At 37.7% G+C, this 20146-nt stretch overlaps 1 protein-coding gene across 1 annotated transcript in view; it reads left to right on the top strand.

The window, feature by feature from the left end:
- Nucleotides 1–20146, top strand: part of LOC124787671 (proton channel OtopLc) — a 700713-nt gene that overhangs the window by 547019 nt on the left and 133548 nt on the right. Inside the window, exons 4-6 of the mRNA XM_047254488.1 lie at nt 6489–6603; nt 12308–12509; nt 12591–12643. Of these exons, the coding sequence (XP_047110444.1) occupies nt 6489–6603; nt 12308–12509; nt 12591–12643 (370 nt within the window). The remainder of the gene's footprint in view (nt 1–6488; nt 6604–12307; nt 12510–12590; nt 12644–20146) is intronic.

Below are 20146 nucleotides of genomic sequence, written 5' to 3'. Positions count from 1 at the left end.
TACAGCTGATTATCTTTCCTCCCAAGGTTTCTTTGATTTTTGTGTAGGCAGCATTTCTTTTTTCCCACATGACTGCATTCTTCTACAGCTTTGTGTTTGTCTTCTAGCCATTCCTGTTTTGCCATTTTGCACTTCCTATCAAAATCTTTTTTAGACATCTGTAATCTCATTTGCCTGGATCATTTGTTGCATCCTTATATGTACTCTTTTCATCAATGATATTCAGTATTCCATATGTTATCAAAGTATATTTAAAGAACTTTTTTTCCCTATTTAATCTTCTTCTGTCTTTCATTGTTATAGCTCTGTTACTTTCTTACCTACTTATATTGCGTTTCTTTCCCTTGTTCATTTGAAACTTGGTACAACCTTAGGTTCTTTCAGTTTATCCAGGCTGATATTCTTAGTTCGCTACCTTTCTGCAGTTTCATTCTGCTGCTCATAACTAAAAACTTGTGGTCAGATTACTCCTCTATTCCTTGAAGTGTTTTGCAATTCAAAATCTGGTGTCTAAATTATCATCTTCCCATAACATAATCTACCTGATACCTTCATGTGTTTCCAGATCTCTACCATAAGTACAGTCTTCTTTCAAAATTCTTAAACAAAACGTTCACAGTGATTGAATTGTGCTATCAGCCCCCATTTTCCACCAGCCAGCTTCCCCTTTCAGACCTTTTCGCCAGTCCACATCTACCTACTATTCTCTGTTTTCCTGTTATTTAATGCCAGTCTCCCCACCCCCACCCCCCACCCCCTTCCCACACACACAAACAAACACACAATTAAATTTTCATCTTGCTTAAAAAACTGAATAATTTATCTTATCTCATCAGAGTTCAAGATTGTAGTCAGTGAACAAAAACTGGTTTTATTTACATGAGCTGGAGTGATGTATTTTTCACGCCACGAGCACTGTATACCAAACTTTATTTAATAAGATCTGCACCTATTTGAAAACTGTTTACTTCAAAATGTAGCAAGGGTTAGGCTAAAGTCTACAAAGGAGCTATATATATTACTCAAGAAATAAAGGCTTCATGTCAGACAAAAGGAAACACACTCTGTCAGACAGAAATGGCTCTGATATTGATGCCATAACTCTTTGCTAAACATGCTGTGAAATATTGAAGACAATAATATAGACATCAAGACAAATACATTAGAAGAAAAAGATAGTTACATCAGATAACAAGATAAAGACAACATGGAGTATAGTGGAGGAGGATACTTGTAAAACCAGAGATGAGGAGAAGCAAGTAGCATTGGGGGTAAACGATATATTGGGAACCAATGTGTGCAGTGTTGCAGAACTTTGTAATGAGCATTGTATGATTATATGATAGCGGAACAAACACTGGTAGCAGTTACTTCTGTAAAATATCTGGGAGTATGCGTACGGAACGATTTGAAGTGGAATGATCATATAAAACTAATTGTTGGTAAGGCGGGTACCAGGTTGAGATTCATTGGGAGAGTGCTTAGAAAATGTAGTCCATCAACAAAGGAGGTGGCTTACAAAACACTCGTTCGACCTATACTTGAGTATTGCTCATCAGTGTGGGATCCGTACCAGGTCGGGTTGACGGAGGAGATAGAGAAGATCCAAAGAAGAGCGGCGCGTTTCGTCACTGGGTTATTTGGTAACCGTGATAGCGTTACGGAGATGTTTAATAAACTAAAGTGGCAGACTCTGCAAGAGAGGCGCTCTGCATCGCGGTGTAGCTTGCTCGCCAGGTTTCGAGAGGATGTGTTTCTGGATGAGGTATCGAATATATTGCTTCCCCCTACTTATACTTCCCGAGGAGATCACGAATGTAAAATTAGAGAGATTAGAGCGCGCACGGAGGCTTTCAGACAGTCGTTCTTCCCGCGAACCATACGCGACTGGAACAGGAAAGGGAGGTAATGACAGTGGCACGTAAGGTGCCCTCCGCCACACACCGTTGGGTGGCTTGCGGAGTATCAATGTAGATGTAGATGTAGAAGTAACTGTTACTAAAAAAGATGGGATTGTTGAGTTCAGTAGGTGCTGCCATGAAATATCTCACACCAGCCATTACAAACAACTTCAATAATATGAATATGCTGCTCATTGACAATGTAATATTGATCATAAAAGCATTAAAATAAAAAATCTAGTTGTTGTGATAAAATAAGTTAGTTAACAAGTATTCTTTTGGCTTTATTTGTGCAACCAGTCATTTATCAGAGGAACGTCTCACAAATGGTTGAAATATCCTTAAGTTAAGCCTTTGTTTAAGAAAGGAGATGAAATGGAAAAATGAAATGGCATTATTGGCCGAGACCCCCATCTAAAGTTGTTCAGCCAGCTGGCATAAGCCTTTTTATTTGATACCATTTCAGCAACTTACATGTTGATGAAGATTACATGAGATATTTAGAGCAACACAAACACTCAGTTCCCTAGCAAATAAAATCTCCGACGTGGCCAGGATCAAACCCAGGATCCGGTGAGTCAACAGTGCTAACCGCTAGATCATGTGCTGCAGACTAGAAAAGAGATAAAGAAGTGCTGTAAGATTTCTGTCCAGTTTCACTTTTGCCAACATTCTTAAAAGCTTAGGAAAATGTGACACATAATTGTGTTCTTAACCAACACAGCACAAACAATGTTTTCAATGCCGTGGTTCAGATTTCTGAAGAATTCAAATATTGAGAAGGCTATTTACATATGTAGCAAGAATGTACTTAAAAACTGGGCAGTATATTACAGGCTACTAGTATATTTTGTTGCCTGTCACAGCTATTTGCCTGTGTAAACTACAATATCCCTTTTAGCAATATCCTTTTCAGTAAATTTGAGTATTGTGGTATAACAGGAAATGTTTTGAAGCATATCTCTCTGACAGGAAGCAAAGGGTGTCTTGAATTAACCTCTCTGTCATCATCTAAATGGGAACTAATTAGCTGTGGTGTCCCACAAGGTTCCATCTTAAGGTATTTACTTTTTTGTGTATATCAATAACCTTTCATCATGAAAATTTTGATACCAACTTTGTTTTGTTTGCAGATGGTACGTAGTTTGCAATAATAACAAATCAAATGTAATTTGAAAAAGATTGGTTAATGAAATTTTCGTGGATAGTTCTTTGTCACTAAACTTTGATAAAAACACACTGTTTAGTTCAGCCTTGATAGACTTTACTGACCAGAATATGCCTAAAATATGACAAATAGAGTGAAGATGTGATTTTCTCCTGGCGTATACAATGTTCAAATAACTTGTCGGCATACAACTATGTGATGTTGTGAGAAACAGCCAAAATTTTGACAGGTACACACCCAGTCATTTTCAAGGCAAAACTGCAGTTGAATGTAATTGATATATATAAAAAGAGGTATCATACTTCACTTACTTTCATGTCCTAATGTCATATGAGATAATTTTTTGGTGTACCTAATCAAGCCAAGCTAAAATCCAAAAGCATATAAGAGTTATTTGTAGCATGGACTTAAGAGCATTCTGAAGAGGCCTGTTCAAAGGACTGGGGATACTAACTACTGCTTCACATTGTATTTATTCCTTATTGAAATTTGTCACAAATGATACATCTCTCTTTCAACCAACAGTCCATTTCAGAGTCAGTACTAGATATAAGAATAAACTTCATAAAGATTTTAAGTCACTTATTTTGGTCAGTTATTGAGGAGCACACGTTTTCAATAACTTGCTATATATATATATGACACACACACACACACACACACACACACACACACACACACACACTAATCTAATGCATTCTTTCAACTTCTTCATCTGCAGAGCTAATAAGTACATAATATATTTGTATTTCTGTGGTTGTTTGTGGCTTTCTATATCTATAGCTACATCCGCACTCTGCAAATTGCTGTAGAGTGCATAGAAGATGATACTTTCCACTGTACCAGTTAACGGGGTTTCTTTCCGTTCCACTCACTTGTGGAGCATGAGAAGAATGTTGCTTAAATGCCTCTGTGCATTCTGTGATTAGCCTAATCTTATCATAGTGATCATTATAACAGCAATATGTAGGGGACTGCAGTAGATTCCTAGATTTATCAATTAAACCTGCTTTTTTTTTCAGTGCTTTAGAAGTAGGCCTTCCCACGATAGTTTGCGGTTGTCTTCAAACGTTTGTCAGTTAAGTTCTTAAAGTATCTCTGTGTGACCATTCATGCTATACTTCTTCATATACATTCAATACCCCTGTTAGTTCTATTTGCTACAGTTCCCACACATTTGTGCTGTAGTCTATAATAGGTCACATGAGTATTTCAGGAGCAATCTCCTTTTTAGACTGATTGTATTTCCCTAATTGTGTACTAATTAACGTGATTCATCTACCTGCTTTACCTATGACTAAGTGTTTGTGATCATTCCAATTCATATATTTACAAATGGTTACACCCTGGTATTTGTTTGAGTAGACTATTTCCAACTGTGACTCACTGATATTGCAGTCACAGGATGCTACATTTTTTCGTTTTGTGAACTGCAAAATTTTGATTTATGAACTTATAAAGCAAGTTGCCCATTTTTACATCAATTTGAAATATTATCCAGGTCTGACTGACGATTTGTGCAGCTTTTTTCATACAGTATTTCATTATAGATGACTGCATCATATGTGAAAAGTGTGTGGTTACTATTAATATTGTCTCCAAGATAATTAATAGACAACATGAACGAGTAAGGGTTCCAATACTCTTGCCTGGGGCACACCTAAAATTTCTTCTACATCTGTCAATGACTTACCATCCAAGATAACATGCTGTGTTCTCTCTACCGAGAAATCTTCAGTCCAGTCACAAACTTTGCTTTGTGCCCTGTATGGTCATACTTGTGATAATAAGCATATATGTAGTATTGAGTCAAATGTGTTTCAGAAGTCAAGAAATACTGCATCTACTTGACTGCCTTGATCCAGGACTTTAAGAATGACTTGAGAAAACTGCATGTTTGGTTTCACACGATCAGTGTTGTCAGAATCCATGCTGGTTGGCATGGATGAGGTCATTCTGTTTAAAATATCTCATTGCCAGAAATTCTGTTCTTTATGTCTCCCCAATTCACTTGTCCATTTCTCTTTCCACATTCTCTAACACATCTGCTCGATTTATTACTCTAACATTCCATACTCCAATCTTTGGCATGCCATATTTGTTTCCCTGAAGACAGCATCTTCCAGGGTAGTTGCTGCCCAAATATCTGAGTGGAGAACTCTCTCTCTCTCTTTTTTTTTTTTTACGTCAATAATATTTTACCCAAGAGGGTGCTATCATCATTAGACCATACAGTAGAGCTGCACGTCTTCAGAAAATATAATGGCTGTAGTTTCCTCTTGCTTTCAACCATACTCACTACCACCAGCATTGCAAAGCCATTGTTGGTCCTGTGTAGGTAAAGAGAAGACTGGTGCTCCTCTCCAGGAACCATAGCATAGCAAGATGAGGTTAATGGGTGGATATTGAATATTGTCCCTAAAAATGGGCCTTTTTTGTCTTCTGTGAAAAGAAGCTTCTTAATAAAATAATTTTCAGCCATATCCCCTTTCATCTGTCATGAATAATAGTTATTTTCTCACTTCATTACATTTGATAAGTTTTGTGTTCATGGTGAAAGCATATTTCTGGGGAGTCGGCACTACCATTGATGACAGTGAAATAGTGACTGTGATGTCAGTGACAGATGACAGCAGTCTATTTTGCAGTAAACTTTTTTATGTTAACCAAAAAGAGAGAATTACTGTCTTATGAACAAGCCACACAAGAGGTGTCTGATATTAAAGGAAAGATAGTTAATGTCTCATGCATCCTTGTAAGGGACAATTGATAAGTCAGATAATTTGAAGGAACAGGAAGTGTTGCAAGTGCAATGATCAATGGTAACCCACCAAGGAATGTGAACCAACTACTTATCTGGCTGTGACACTGCTGTTGCTGAATCCACAAATTTTATTTTAAAGACATTATGGTACTTCTCTTGTTTCATAGTCTGCTGTAGCTGATGTGTGTCCATTGTATTCTGACTGACTATAATTTTTAAGTTCTCCCACTTATAAACTTGAAAAAACTCGTCTTGGCCTAAGTAAGCAGTGTTTAACATTTTCGTACAATTGAAGGGCATTTGTCAAAGATTTTCATACAAGAATGCTAAATTATAGTTAAAAACAAAATAATGCAAAGTTTGTGCTGATTACATATATCACGGATCGTCTATAACAAACATTTATAATTATCCACAATAACATCAAATTTAGATCTAGTGACAAGCATACATTGATTAATATTTTGACTGCATATTTTGCAGTATAAATACCATAGTGGTATTTCATATGTTATTCAGAATTATTATCTTGTGAGAAGCCCAGAACTAAAGAATGAAACAAAAAATGGAGTTTTTGTCAATGTATGATTTCATTTCCTGCAAAACCTCTTTGTAAATTGTTTTACTAAATGTATTTGTCTTTTTCTGTTTTCAGGACCTCACTCTTCATTATTCTCAGCTTCATATATGCCAAGCTGCTGATTGTTATTTGTATAGCCTATGTCATCTCGGAAGTTGTGACTCAAAACATACCTCTACATTATTATGAGGTACGCTAGCACTATTTATTTACTTTCAACAAATTGTTATTACAGTTTTGTCACTAGTGCATAGATATTTTGATTTACAATGTCATAGTATTATTGAATTGTTACAAGCACTTAAATTACTTGCGTTAAATAGAATATTGCTACAAAAGCAAGAAAGCGTCATTTCAATTTAATGTAGCCGTAAAATAATTCGCAACAATCCTTGGAAACTGACTGATGTCTGTTCAAAAGAGTGTGAATCATAAGTGTGTATAACTGTTGTTGCTTCTATAAGAGCATTAGGAATGCATTCCAGTAATGATTAGATGGGTAGATCACATAACTAATGAGGAGGTACTGAATAGGATTGGGGAGAAGAGGAGTTTGTGGCACAACTTGACTGGAAGAAGGGATCGGTTGGTAGGACATGTTCTGAGGCATCAAGGGATCACCAATTTAGTATTGGAGGGCAGTGTGGAGGGTAAAAATCGTAGAGGGAGACCAAGAGATGAGTGCACAAAGCAGATTCAGAAGGTACTGGGAGATGAAGAAGCTTGCACAGGATAGAGTAGCGTGGAGAGCTGCATCAAACCAGTCTCAGGACTGAAGACCACAACAACAACAACAACAACAACAATGGTGAATAGCTATTGCTGTTGTTTTGGCACATTTATTGTCATTCTTTCTTAGAACAGAGAGTTCAGTAGATTTCTGATCTTGGTTTTGTGCACACCAGTTTAGGAACTCGAACAGATTTTCTTTGAATTGTAATGCAAGTGGTGTTGCTTTGTGGACAGGGGCAGTATTCTGCTAGCACCCAAAAGTTCCAGTTTCAAACTGTTGCCACCGCTTGGGAAGTATGCTAGTCTTTCAATTATTTTCATTATCATTTACTTTCATTTTTATGTAAATCAAAATTAATGGTCTGAATTCATGCATGGAAATCCACAGATTGTCACACCATATTCTCTAGTTTTTACTTGTTATGATTACACATGCAAATAAACATTAGTCTTCAGCCTTAAGTGAGGTTATTGTATGGCCAGCTGAGTGCCATATCATGTGATTCACAGTCCATAAAACTCCCTTCAACTGTTGCATAAATCACTGTAGATAGTGCAGTGTATTTTCGTGGTTTGCAGCTTTTGGGTAATAACTTGATAACAACTGCTATCAGTCCTTGGCGTACTGTTCTCTCTCTCTCTCTCTCTCTCTCTCTCTCTCTCTCTCTCTCTCTCTCTCTCTCTCTCTCTCTCTCTCTCTAACCTCTGTACTTCAGCTACAATAAGCCCTCATGATAGCTGATAAGTTTATTTGAAGATCAATTTGATGATGCTATTAGTAGATTTCTTAGTCCTACCAAAGTGGTGATTGTTTTTAGTACTTACTGATGTTTACTGTTCACAATAAGATGTCATTTACGAAGTATCTGGGCACATATAACTCTGATAACATCTACAATATGACTGAACTAGTTTGCTTCTACACTCCTCCTTGTAAACTCACCGTACCTTAATTTATGTATAAAATATGGAAATAGGACATGTAAAGAGGGGTTACACCAAACTCAAACGTAGGAAATTGTTCTTACCATGCACCTACATCCAGCCAGTGTTCTGCATACTGCTATAGTGAATTATGATCAGTGATAGTACATAAAATGATGTGAGAGATTGTGCAGTTTTGTTTTTGTTTATTGTAGTTCGCAAAATGAAGCTAATAAATAGCCCTATTTCAGTCTTATGTAGTACAAACAATGGTTCTCACTTGGATTAGCCACTTAAAGTTACAGGTGTCATAAGAACTGATCTAATTTTCAGAAGTTTTGCCATTCAGAAATTCAACTCTGTAATGTAATGAATATTCCTGCAAATTACTACAAATCACATCTTAGTCCTTGATACGTAAAATATCTGCTAAAATCATTTCTGCATGCTATTTATTGTTGCGGTGCACACTGACAAACCATGTCTGCCGTTGGCAAGATCACATCACTGACTCCCCTTCACGTTGGGTGAAACTGCACTAAGTCCCAAACACACTTTCAATGACGCCCAAAAATATCTGCAGTTGGCTCAAACTGCAGTATTGTCCAGAAGTTTCTATTATGTTGCACCCCCTTGGGCCTGGGTGCAGGCACTGATTTGGTAGAGAAGGTGTCACAAAATCATTGTATCCTCTCCTGCGGCAAGCTGCCCCACAGGTATTGTGACAGCACTTTGATCTTAGTTACTGGCAATGCAATGGAGTGTATGTTCAAGCTGGTCCCATGCATGTTCTGTCGAGAACAGATATGGATATCTTTTGGGCCACAAGGTTACCTAAACATCTTGCAGACAGTTCATAGATATCACACTCTCTGTGAGTGGTAGCACATACTACACAATTTGACTAACTGCCCAAGTTAAGATCCACAATGAGACTCCTTTTAAACTATTTTCTGGTACTATCAATGGTGTCTCACACAAGCACTGCGTGTCTTTCTCAGTGATCTCGCAATGTTTGACACTATTCACACCTCTTATATACCCTACCTGGTGTAACAACAACACTAATGCACTTGTACTTGTGACAGAAAATTGCAGCTGTGAACTTTTACGTACCCACCAGTTGGGTGTAAATGTATGATGAGACATTGGTATCTGGCCATATTTTCTGGATGCTTCACTTTTTTCCTCCAGGCAGTCTATATTCCACACATAGCTATATTGTGCTGGTACTGTGACCTGTCAGAGGTAACTGGCTATTTTGTATGGAACAGGTGGGATAACAGGGGAAGAGGTGAGGGTAAAATTGGACTAAGGGTTAGGGGAGAAAGGGACAACAGTGAAAGAGGATAGATATATAGTACCAAGGAAAACTTATTCTAGTGTACTGTGACGCCAACCAAGCTGTGCGCCATGTCAGATTAGTCCACCAAGCAAGATCCAAGAGCAAGTTTGACCAGCTGTGCTGCTGAACACAACACGGTCACAGTCATTGACTGCCAACAGGATCTCCCCACCCCCACTCCCTCCCCATCCCCCCTTTTTCCTTCACCCCCCCTATTCACACTAACATATATGATCTGCATAGGTGCATAGTGGCCCTCTAACACTTTCCTCAGCCTTTCTGACTCCTGATCTCTATCTCCAATAATATGTACTCTTGACATGCCTATGTCCAGTGCTCCCACCTCATCTTCTGGACTTTCCACTGATCAGTTGTGGCTCATGCTTCCTGCTCCCCACTCTTTTCTGTTCATGCCTGGATTCTGTTCTGCTCTATTTGCAGCAGGGTGAATTTGCCCTAGCATTATGTGTACCTATCTTCTTCTTTTACCATCAGTCTCTGAAGCATACCTACAGTTCATAGGCTTAAGTAATATGATAAAGTTCTTGTTTACATGCCTATCCTTTTCTCAACTCCACGTTATGATAAGGCTTTTTTTTACTCATATCTTTGTTAAAATTTACTAGTAAAACAAAGCCAGTACCCATGCAGGGAATCATAAGTTTAGTTTATGTATGTTCATTACTGGTATATATAGAACAATTTATTTATTTGTGGACACAAATTATTGATTTTAGTATCTGTTGTACTCTATTTTTAGTCTGTCCTATTCAAAGACCAAACAATGGAAAATCCAGTATGGAATAATGAGGATATTGTGAAAAGGATAGAGTTGCAGACAGGCATGGCACAAGACTGCTAAATAAGTTAGCTTTCAGCCAAAAAGCCTTCTTCTGAATTAGAAAACACACACACACACACACACACACACACACACACACACACATTCACACGAATGCACCCATCATGCACGTGACCACTGTCTCTGCTGCCAAGGTCTGGCCTCAGCTAGGGTGACTAGAAGCAGATGTATAAAAAAGGAGACAAATAGCATCAAAAAGGAGGTCAAAGCTAGGAAAAAGAGGACACAGAAACATATGTTCAAACTTAATTAATGAATTAATTAATAGATGTAACATACATTCCTGAACTTTTAATGGTACTCCTCTGAAGATCCAGTTTTCTGTCGAAGTGTAGGCTTGCTTAGCAGATAATTTTAAAAAGGTACACAGGGAAACTCTTTTTAAATTATACTGGACCATCAAAATACCTTTCACAGATTCAAGGTTCAATCTATTCCTATCGTCAGTCCATTGTGTGGTAACCAGTAAAAATATTTGTTCTGCATTTGCATTGTGCGCTGATATACTAAAAAAGTATTTGGCAAGTTATGACAATTCTGAATGACAATCAACTGACTTACTTTCAAAAAATACTTGGACCTCTTTTTTTTTTTTTTTCCCTACAAAATTGACCACTAAATTCAGGATCATTACCGTTCTGTTTCATAAATTGCTTAAAATTACAGAAATGGTCACAATGCTTTCCATCTTCAGTTTCAAAAGCTTTACATTTGTCTTGTAAATACAAAAGGCTTTTTTCAACAACACTGTAGTTAACATCTTTTTTAAGAGAGATCCATTTAAAACAGGAAAAGTTGTCAACAAAGCCACTGTTTTAAATATTTGTGGCACGATTGGTACACCAACGTACACTTCTTCATAACAAGTTTAACGTCTTTATCAAAGAATTCTTCTGTTGCAGTTTCCAGATTCTGTTTAAACTTTAGACAAATGAATTTTTCGTTTAATCACTTCTCAAGCACCTGACATACAGAATCTAAATTTTCAGTCACTGTGAGCACAGAGTTGTCCTTTTCTATGTGCAGAATATTTGAATTGAACACAGATGTCAATGAAAGAAAATGCTGTAAGTAGGCTTCACTTAACTTCTTATTCTCAAAAAACTGAAAAAAAAAATGTTTGCCGGCTTGGTTTCAGACAGGAAGTAAGATTTAAGAGCAGGATACATTTCCAGTACCCTATAATTGACTGGGAAAAGAGGCAACCACATAGTTTTCTCATGCTGTTGCTTTCTAATAGTGTAAATAGAAAAGTAATTACGAATTTTCACAGTGCCAGATATTTTATAAAACTCACTCGGTTACAATAAACAAAAAATCAAACTCACACATGAGTACTGGGTTCATGACATGAAACCTATAATGCCAAGGCAATATGAATCCAGAACTGAAATTATGGAAAGCAAATTTTAAATAATCGATATTTGCACTCACTTATGGATTGATCCATGATCAGCAGTGAAAAATCGATAAAACTGATGATCCTGCTGCCATCTGTAAATGAAGTATTTAAGGAAAGAGCAATAGAACGGGAATAATTGACAATATAATTTTATTAGGTCAACTTTTCAAAACAGGTGGACAACGTAAAAATGTGCCCAGACCTCAGGCAAAGAGAGAAAAAGGAGGACATGTCTGGATTTATCCGGACATGTGGACACACTAGCCTCGGCAACAATAGACAGTGGTCATGTGAGTGAGGGCTGCATTTGTGGGTGGGTGGGTGCACATGTGCCTGTGCCTGTGTGTGTTTTCTAATTTAGAGGAAGGCTTTCTGGCTGAAAGCTTACTTATTTAACAGTCTCTTTGCTGGGCCTGTCTGTGATTCAACATTTCCACCATATGCTGCAAAGCAATCTATCCTTTTCATAATATTATCCTTGATATAAAATACTTTAAAAATTCCTGATAATTTTTGTCTGGAAGTTATATTAATGAGAGATAATTAAAGAAGTTTGTCAGATCACGTCTTTGTTATGTGTCATATAATTTTATTCTGCATATATAATTAGTTATTTCACTCTGTTACAGGGTTTCTTCACATATCTATATGGAATGAGCATACTGTTCTTGTTGTACGTATTCTGCTTTCTACTACAAGAAAGTGCCTGCTGTGCACCAGAAGTCCAGGCACCTCCACCTCGACCCCCTGTCAAAAAATCTGATGCAAAGAAGGCAGAAAAAGAGAAGAAAAAGAAAAAGAAAAAAGCTGCTGAAGCAAAGGAGAAAGGAAGTGCAGAAAGTGGTGGGGGAGGTGGAGGAGGCGGTGGAGGCGGTGGTGGAGGAGGAGCCGGCGGTGGTGGTGGAGATGGAGGTGGGGGAACACCGGGAGGTGTTGGTGGCAATAATAAAGGCTCAATGTTTCAGGTACAGTAGTGATTATTAAACATAGTGTATGCTGCTTCCTAGGACTCATATGCTTGTGCTGTTTATAAATGGATGCATGGATCTCGTGGCTGCATTCTCAATATTTGTATTAATTGAAAGAGTTGTTGCTACTGTAAACAAATTTCCAGCGTTTATAGCACGCTCAGCATAAGCAATCACAATTGGTGTACATTTCACATATTTCTCAGTGATTTTAGCATTCTATTCAATCTTCTCAGTTTCATAGCTTGGCGCAATTTAATCCTTATAATGCACATAAAAATATATGTTTAAATGAAATGAGAGAATGGACACAGTAAGAGATGTACTCATATTTAGGCATGCATTTGTCGATAATGTCATTTTACAATCTTGCACCTCAGTACCAATGTTATATTTTTGTCCACTGTATGAAAATTCTGATTCTTTCAAATTTCAGATACAAAATTCCTTACTAAAGATTCATTTGTATATAATTTCTGAGAGAGGTATATGAAAACACTCAAAGTGCTGCAGCAGATTATAGAAATGAAGGAAAATAGTGTCAGATTAAGAGAATTGTGTGAACTGTGATGCGTTTAACTACTTGCTTTTTTTCTGTAAATCCTGATGACCTCACTATGTCATAATAAAAACCACTAAAATGTTGCAGCATGTCACAGAGAAATCTAATGATTCCCCTCAACCTTTTTTAATTTACTCTTCAAGAAGGAAATTTCATGATTAGAGGAGAAGTAATGTTTTGATATGTATACTCTTTCTTTGGACATTTCCAAAAGAACAGACGCCATTTTCATTCAGTGTGTGTCCTGGAATTTGAAAGGACTTTTCCCTGTCCAAATTCTAACACTTATTGACACTGTAGTGGTAGGTCCCAGAACAAATGAAGAACAGAGACCTCATCTGTAATCTAATACACATAAGAGAGCACACTTCCTTTAATAACTTGACTCTGGTTGAGGCAGCTCTGCAACTAGATGTTTTATGCAGGTAACACCCCACAGGAGTCTTTACAGTGTTATAAATATCAGGTATAGCAATATTGTTTTAATTATCATCTCACAAAAATCAAGCTCCAACCATGAAACTTGGTGGTGGTGTCAGTCCTTCTTTGCGTATTCACCCTTCAATGTGACATTTTTTCTGAACAATGGATAATTTGGTTTCAGAAATATGCATTTGGGCTGTTCAAGAAGCATTCTACTTCAGAAATAACTGTTTTGTCATTCTGGAAATACTCTCTGTACAAAGGTTTCTGAGAAAAGAGAAAGAAGTCATTGGGTGTCACTACAGGAGATTCTGGGTGGTGAGACAAAATTTGATAGCCCAAAGAATCAACATGTTTGACTGTGTCCTCTGCGGAATGAGCTGGGGCAGTGTCATGAAGCAAAGCATCCCCTTCAGCAGCTTCCTGCAATGCTTTGTCTTGATGGTCTCACATAACATTGGCAAGAGATTTTGGTAGTATGCTCCTCTGATGATTTGGCCGTTACATGCACAGTATATTAGTATTGCACCACTGTAGTCTCAAAAATCACTCTGTATCACCTTGCCTGATTATTGTTGGAACTTCACTTTTTTCAGTGGTGATGAATCCACAAGTTTCCTCTACTTGCTTTGCTCCCTTGTCTCTAGGTGATAGTGATACACCCAGCACTCCTCCATGGTGATACAGTGGCTAAAGAAGTCATCTGGATTAGCCTGACAGAGATGCAACATTTTGGCTGTTGCCTCAGTTCTAATGCATGAAAGTGTCTGAGCAATCACAAAACCCAGTGGGGGGATGAAGTTTGTCGTTGTGATCCACATTGATTTTCAGTTTTTCCACTATTGCCTCAATTGTGAAATGTCTGTCTTCAAGTGCTGGGGGCTCCCCTTCCCTTGTAATTCCTTGTACTGCACAGAGAGATGATCTGTCACTTCATTTTAAGCCATTCAGATCATACTGGAAGTGTTCATTTCACATAACCATCTTCTCAGCATGTATTGTTGCAGTGTTGTTTTCCTTAAAGTGTAGAAATATAATTATGACACTATACTACACTTTACCAATAGTCTGGACAATTTTGTTTTGGCTTTTTAGCAGCGGGCTACTATCCTGAGGCACGGGGTTTTCATTGTCTACCAGAATGGCAATTCAATTCAATTCAATTCAATTTTTATTATCACATAACATGCCTTACGCAATCAAAGATTGTGACATAGGTGACTTGTCAGTTTTACACTATATATATATAACAATACTAAAAATAAACAATAAACTAATAATATACATAGTGTAACATCTTCAAAGAGGTATTTTAATTACAATTATAATGCATTGTTACCATTCATGAAATCTTCTACACTATAGTAACATTTATCTTTCAGATATTTTTCCAGGTCTCTTTTGGCACCTTTTACATTTGGGTCATCCATATCTTTCCATATTTTATTTACAAATTTCATGCCCATATAGTATGGGGTTTTTTCATATGATTTTAAACGGTGGGTAGGTAACATGTAGCTCGTTCTATGTCTAGTATCATATTGATGCAAGAAGAAGTTGCCCTCAAAAAGTTGTGGGTTTCTTTTCGTGAAAGTGAGAGTCTCATAGATGTATATGCTTGGAATGCAAACATGTACCTGCAGACAAATAATGAATTACAATTGTTAAAGAAATCAGGACTTCAGCTGCCTACGGGCTCTGAAATAAATCAATGGTGAGGGTTGAAAATTTGTGCCAGACTGGGGCTTGAACCCGCATACTACTCTTCTCTAGAACACTTGCCTCAACTACATTGGCCATCAGGGCACACTTCCTGACTGACTCAAATTCTCAACTTGTCATGCACAAGCAGCACCCCATCCATTATCCCCACTGCTTGTAACATTCATTGAGTCCCACAGGGAATTGTAATATATGGTGCATCCACATTGAAAGTACCCAGAGCCGTCCTTGATCAAATGTATACATAGATATGTGATGTCTGTTGTGTTGTGCATGTCCGCCAACAGTGTCATGTGTGAAAGAACAGGTACCAGTATGTTTTGTTATTCCACTGTAGCCACTTGTTTTGGATAAATCAACTGCATTTTTTTTTATTGCAATAAAATTTTGTAGTGTCATTTTCATGGTGTGGAGAGATTTCCATTTCTAACCTTTGCAGCTAGAGTGCCTCTTGACAAGTTGAGGCCATCATATAACCTGCTTCAGTAGTTGATAAAGGTACTATGGCTTGTTCCTTGCTGCTGCAGAAAATAACAGCACCTTGTGATTTAAACAGAAAATCGGTGAGTGACTTCCTGTCCTCTTTGTCTCCTGTCCAGTCTGGATCACCATATTCTGCAACATTTTGTTTTTTTTCCATAGAACATCTTTAGTCCCATTCAAGTGTCGTGTGATTCTTTTAACTGCCTGCCATTGAGGCATGCCTGGACCATTGTTTAAGGGACTGAAAACTCCAATTGCATATGCGAGGTCAGGTCTGGTTCCTAACTGTGCCTACATCGTACTGTGTATAGCTTATACATCTGGAGTATTTCTCATGGCTTTTCTCTCTCCATCTATCTTAGGGCTCATCTCTTGTGTAAGTACTTGACTGTTGTCCAAAGGTATCGACACTGGATTGCGATCTTTCATGTTGCATTTATTTAATATTTGTTCTATATATTGAGCCGCATATGTTTATAATAGTCTGCTTTAGTGATCTTTCGTTATTCTTATGACCAAGCAATCCGACTCTTTTTCCTAGCTCTTTCAATTTAAATTTCTCTTTGAGTTTCTTTTTGAAGTTCTGCTGTTGTGGATTATTACTGAAAATTAACACGTTGTCAAAATAAATTGCATTGGTTAATGGTATTTCCATTATCCTTCTGATAATCACTTGGATCAGCTGTAATTTCCGTAAATTTCAAGTTTAAGAGTGCTTCATTCAGCTTAATATTCCAGTTGTGATTGTCTTGTTTCAGTCCGTAAATAGCTTTCTTAAGCCTCATGAGACATTTGTCTGCAACAGTTCTAGTATGAAAATAAATCTCTGAGATTTTGACACAAATTTCCTCTTTCAAATCGTCTTGTAGAAGTGCTTTAACAATGTCTAAGTGCTCTATGTCTACATCATATTTAGTAGCTAAGCCACACACTACATGACATTATTTACATGGATAATTCATGAATCCATGTAACTGGTGACCCCATTTAAGAGTTTCCCATACCTTTCGGTGAACGCCATAAGTAGTGAGCAGCAGAGATACACACGGAGTAATGTGCCATGACAGCAAGCTATTCCATGCCATTTGTAATGAAATTAGCAGGCTCCAGAATGGAGTGAAGGCTTTGGAACTTGACATTCTGATAAATATTGACATGAAATCTGTCCAGGGCAATGAAGACCATGTTAATTCAACAACACATATGCATTGCAACATGGTGGATACTCTCGGTGGGTCACAGGACAGTGTTAAGCAAGACTGAAAGTATCTGCAGGCTCAGGGAAAACAGCCTCTGTCACAGCTTAACAGTCAGCTCAGCAGATCTGACAATTTTTTGTTACATGTTTGATATCAATAACTTCTGCTCAAGAGTGGATGACATTGGTGCTTTATGAGGAGATATCACCCAACAGAGAAATGCAGGCCACAGATAGTGTCTGTGTAACAGTAGAGTCAGTCCAACAGTTACAGTGGTATTACCAGACCTGCCAAATGAAATCGACCTTGGTCAGCTAATCTCAACTGAAGAAAAACTCCGGACTTTGCAGTCATCACATTGTGATGCCCATCGAGCGTTTCACATGAGATCAGGGGCTTAAGAGCCACAGTGGAGGTGCTGATAATGCAGTTGCACATGCAGCAGCGATGACAAGGCATCAGTAATCAAGACCAAGGTGAGTTCAAACCAGCAGCACTACCATGTGAAATGCGACACCAGCAGAAAGACTTGCATGAAGTATGCTGGTATCAGAAACATTTCAGCCTAGATACCGCAAAATGTACATCACCCTGCTCTTACTTAAAGGGCCAAGGTGTCTGCGGTCACAGTGCGATGTCAACATGCCATCAGCAACACCCACCCCCTTTACACATATTCAGTCATGTCGAAAATACTGTATGTATCAGACAAACATATCAGCAAAACTTTCCTGGCAGAAACCAGCTCCATTATCAGTTTGCTGCCTGTCAGCCATGCACTGCATAACAAACAGGATATTCAGCCACAATTTAAGGCAGTTAATAACTATTCAGTCAACACTTACGGACAAAAAGTGTTCACCTTCAATGTCAGTTTCTCCACTCATTTTAGGTGGTCTTTCATGATCACTGATATCTCGGAACTTATATTAGACACTAATTCCCTAGCCTATTTTGCATTAGCAGTTGAATTACACGAAGCACAGTTGTTAAGCTTAATGGACAACAGTACAGTGTCAGAGACTAAAGGACATCTGACTTAAGGGGTACTACAGAGAATTTATAACACATTCCCCTGGAAAGAACATAGCACAGCTGAAATGCATAAGCCTTCGGAACACCACACAAGAGAGTTAGCAAATGTGTCGCAAGAGTAGGTCCACCACAATGAAATCAAACTCAACACAGTACATTACATCTGTACAATACCAGCACAATCAGTCTCTCTGTGCACATCCAGAATTGCACCTGAAAGAAGACAGTCTTTGACAAAATGTTAGGGTCAGTAGTTGTTTGCCAGACAGCTCATGGTCTTTGCCCCTCACCTAGTTAGCAAGAAAGATGGCTTGTGAAGGTCATGTGGAGATTACCAGACCTTAAATGTGAGAACAATCCCGGTCATGTAGCTGGTGCCTAAAATACAAGACTTCAAATGTGCATTGGCCCACATGAAGGTTCTTAGCTTTCTTGACTGTAAAACAGCATATCATCAGATACCAGTAGCCAGTAGTGATGTTCCAAAGAAGGCAGTGATTATACCATTCAGTTTATTCAAATTTTTGTTCATGCCTTTTTGCCTAAAGAATGCCACTCAGAAAGGGCAACATTTCATTAATGACATACTTAAAGAACTTCTGTGCAAGTGCATGAACAACATCTGTGATTGTGCAGACGGTTGTTTTGACCATGGGGTGGTGTTAAATGAAAACAAATGGATCACAGGGAAGACTCGGGTCACTTTCCTGGGCCATACTGTTTCAGCTGATAGTGCCTGCCCGTTTGCAGAAAAAGTTATGGTACTACAATCTCTCATAAATCCAGGAAATTACCAGCAAGTCGATGTTTCTTGGAAATGGTAAATTTTTGCTGAGGTCATCTTCCAGCAACAGTGGAGGTGTAGACACCACTCATAGAAGCTCTTGCAGGAGACAGTGCCATGGGACACAGGGGAGGGGCTGTGTGGCAGTGATACCTTTCTGTCCACTTGTGCATTGTAAGACTAGCACATTGTACATCTCTGACATCTTCACTGCTCTATTAGGAGTCTGTGTGTCAGTTTTTAGTTTTATTTATTCTCATCAACATGTAACTTTTTTACCTCCTTTTTGTGATATCTGTTTGTTTTATTCCTCTCTCTCTCTCTCTCTCTCTCTCTCTCTCTCTCTCTCTCTCTCTCTCTTACATAATTTGTTTGACATTCTTTGTTTCACCATTTTTCTTTTTCAAATAACTTTTACATTGTTATATGCTGAGAAACAGACCACTGTCATTGTCTGTAACAGTAGGTCTCATTTCATTGTCAGCTCTTATTTTTTTGTTTAATAGGTATTCCTCACTCACTAATCTAAAAGAAAATTCTTCTACTTTTCTTATTTCCATTCATTATCTTTAGTACACACATAAGGTTTTATTTTGATTATATTTTAGATGGATTTTCTTCTGGTTGTTTCTTTTTTTACTACTATAATTATTTATCAAGTTCATTTATAACATCTTCTATAAATCCTTGGAAAATATATTGCACTAGGGAATCAGGCAATGGTTTGCTATTGCTACATATGTTTGATAGCTGGGTATCCCTGGGAATTGTCATGACACAAATTTTTATTCCTCATTGTGACTTTGCTATACAGATGTTAGAGCCTTTTTCCTAGTAGTATAGAATATAGATTTAGTGTTTGGGATACTGTGTGGTAAGTTAGTGAAATAGCACTTACAAATGACCACGGTTAAAACACACTAATTGTAAATCAATTCCAACATATTTAAATGTCCGACTTTGAGCTGCTTTTGTTGTTGTGAAAGCAAAATTTTGATTTGTTTAAATTGAATGGATAACTCAGTTGGAATCACTGATATAAGAGGTTAGAGAGAGACCTCTCTAGCTGCTGGATCTGTGAGGACAGTAGCTTCAATGACTTTAATTTGTGTGGTTTTTGTCTGCAAACAGGTAGCATTACGAAGTTTCAAATGATTCCAAGTGTACAGTTGTAGTCTAATCATAAGGCATAAACCACAGATTCAACTTTACTAACAAACAGGTTTCCTGTCAAAAGGAAAAAACAAAACAGTGCATTGTTGTACACAATTTTTGTTTAAAATTATATATGT

Source organism: Schistocerca piceifrons, chromosome 3 (genome assembly GCF_021461385.2).
Source record: "Schistocerca piceifrons isolate TAMUIC-IGC-003096 chromosome 3, iqSchPice1.1, whole genome shotgun sequence".
Taxonomy (NCBI): domain Eukaryota; kingdom Metazoa; phylum Arthropoda; class Insecta; order Orthoptera; family Acrididae; genus Schistocerca; species Schistocerca piceifrons.
This window is presented reverse-complemented; position numbering and strand designations above follow the sequence as displayed.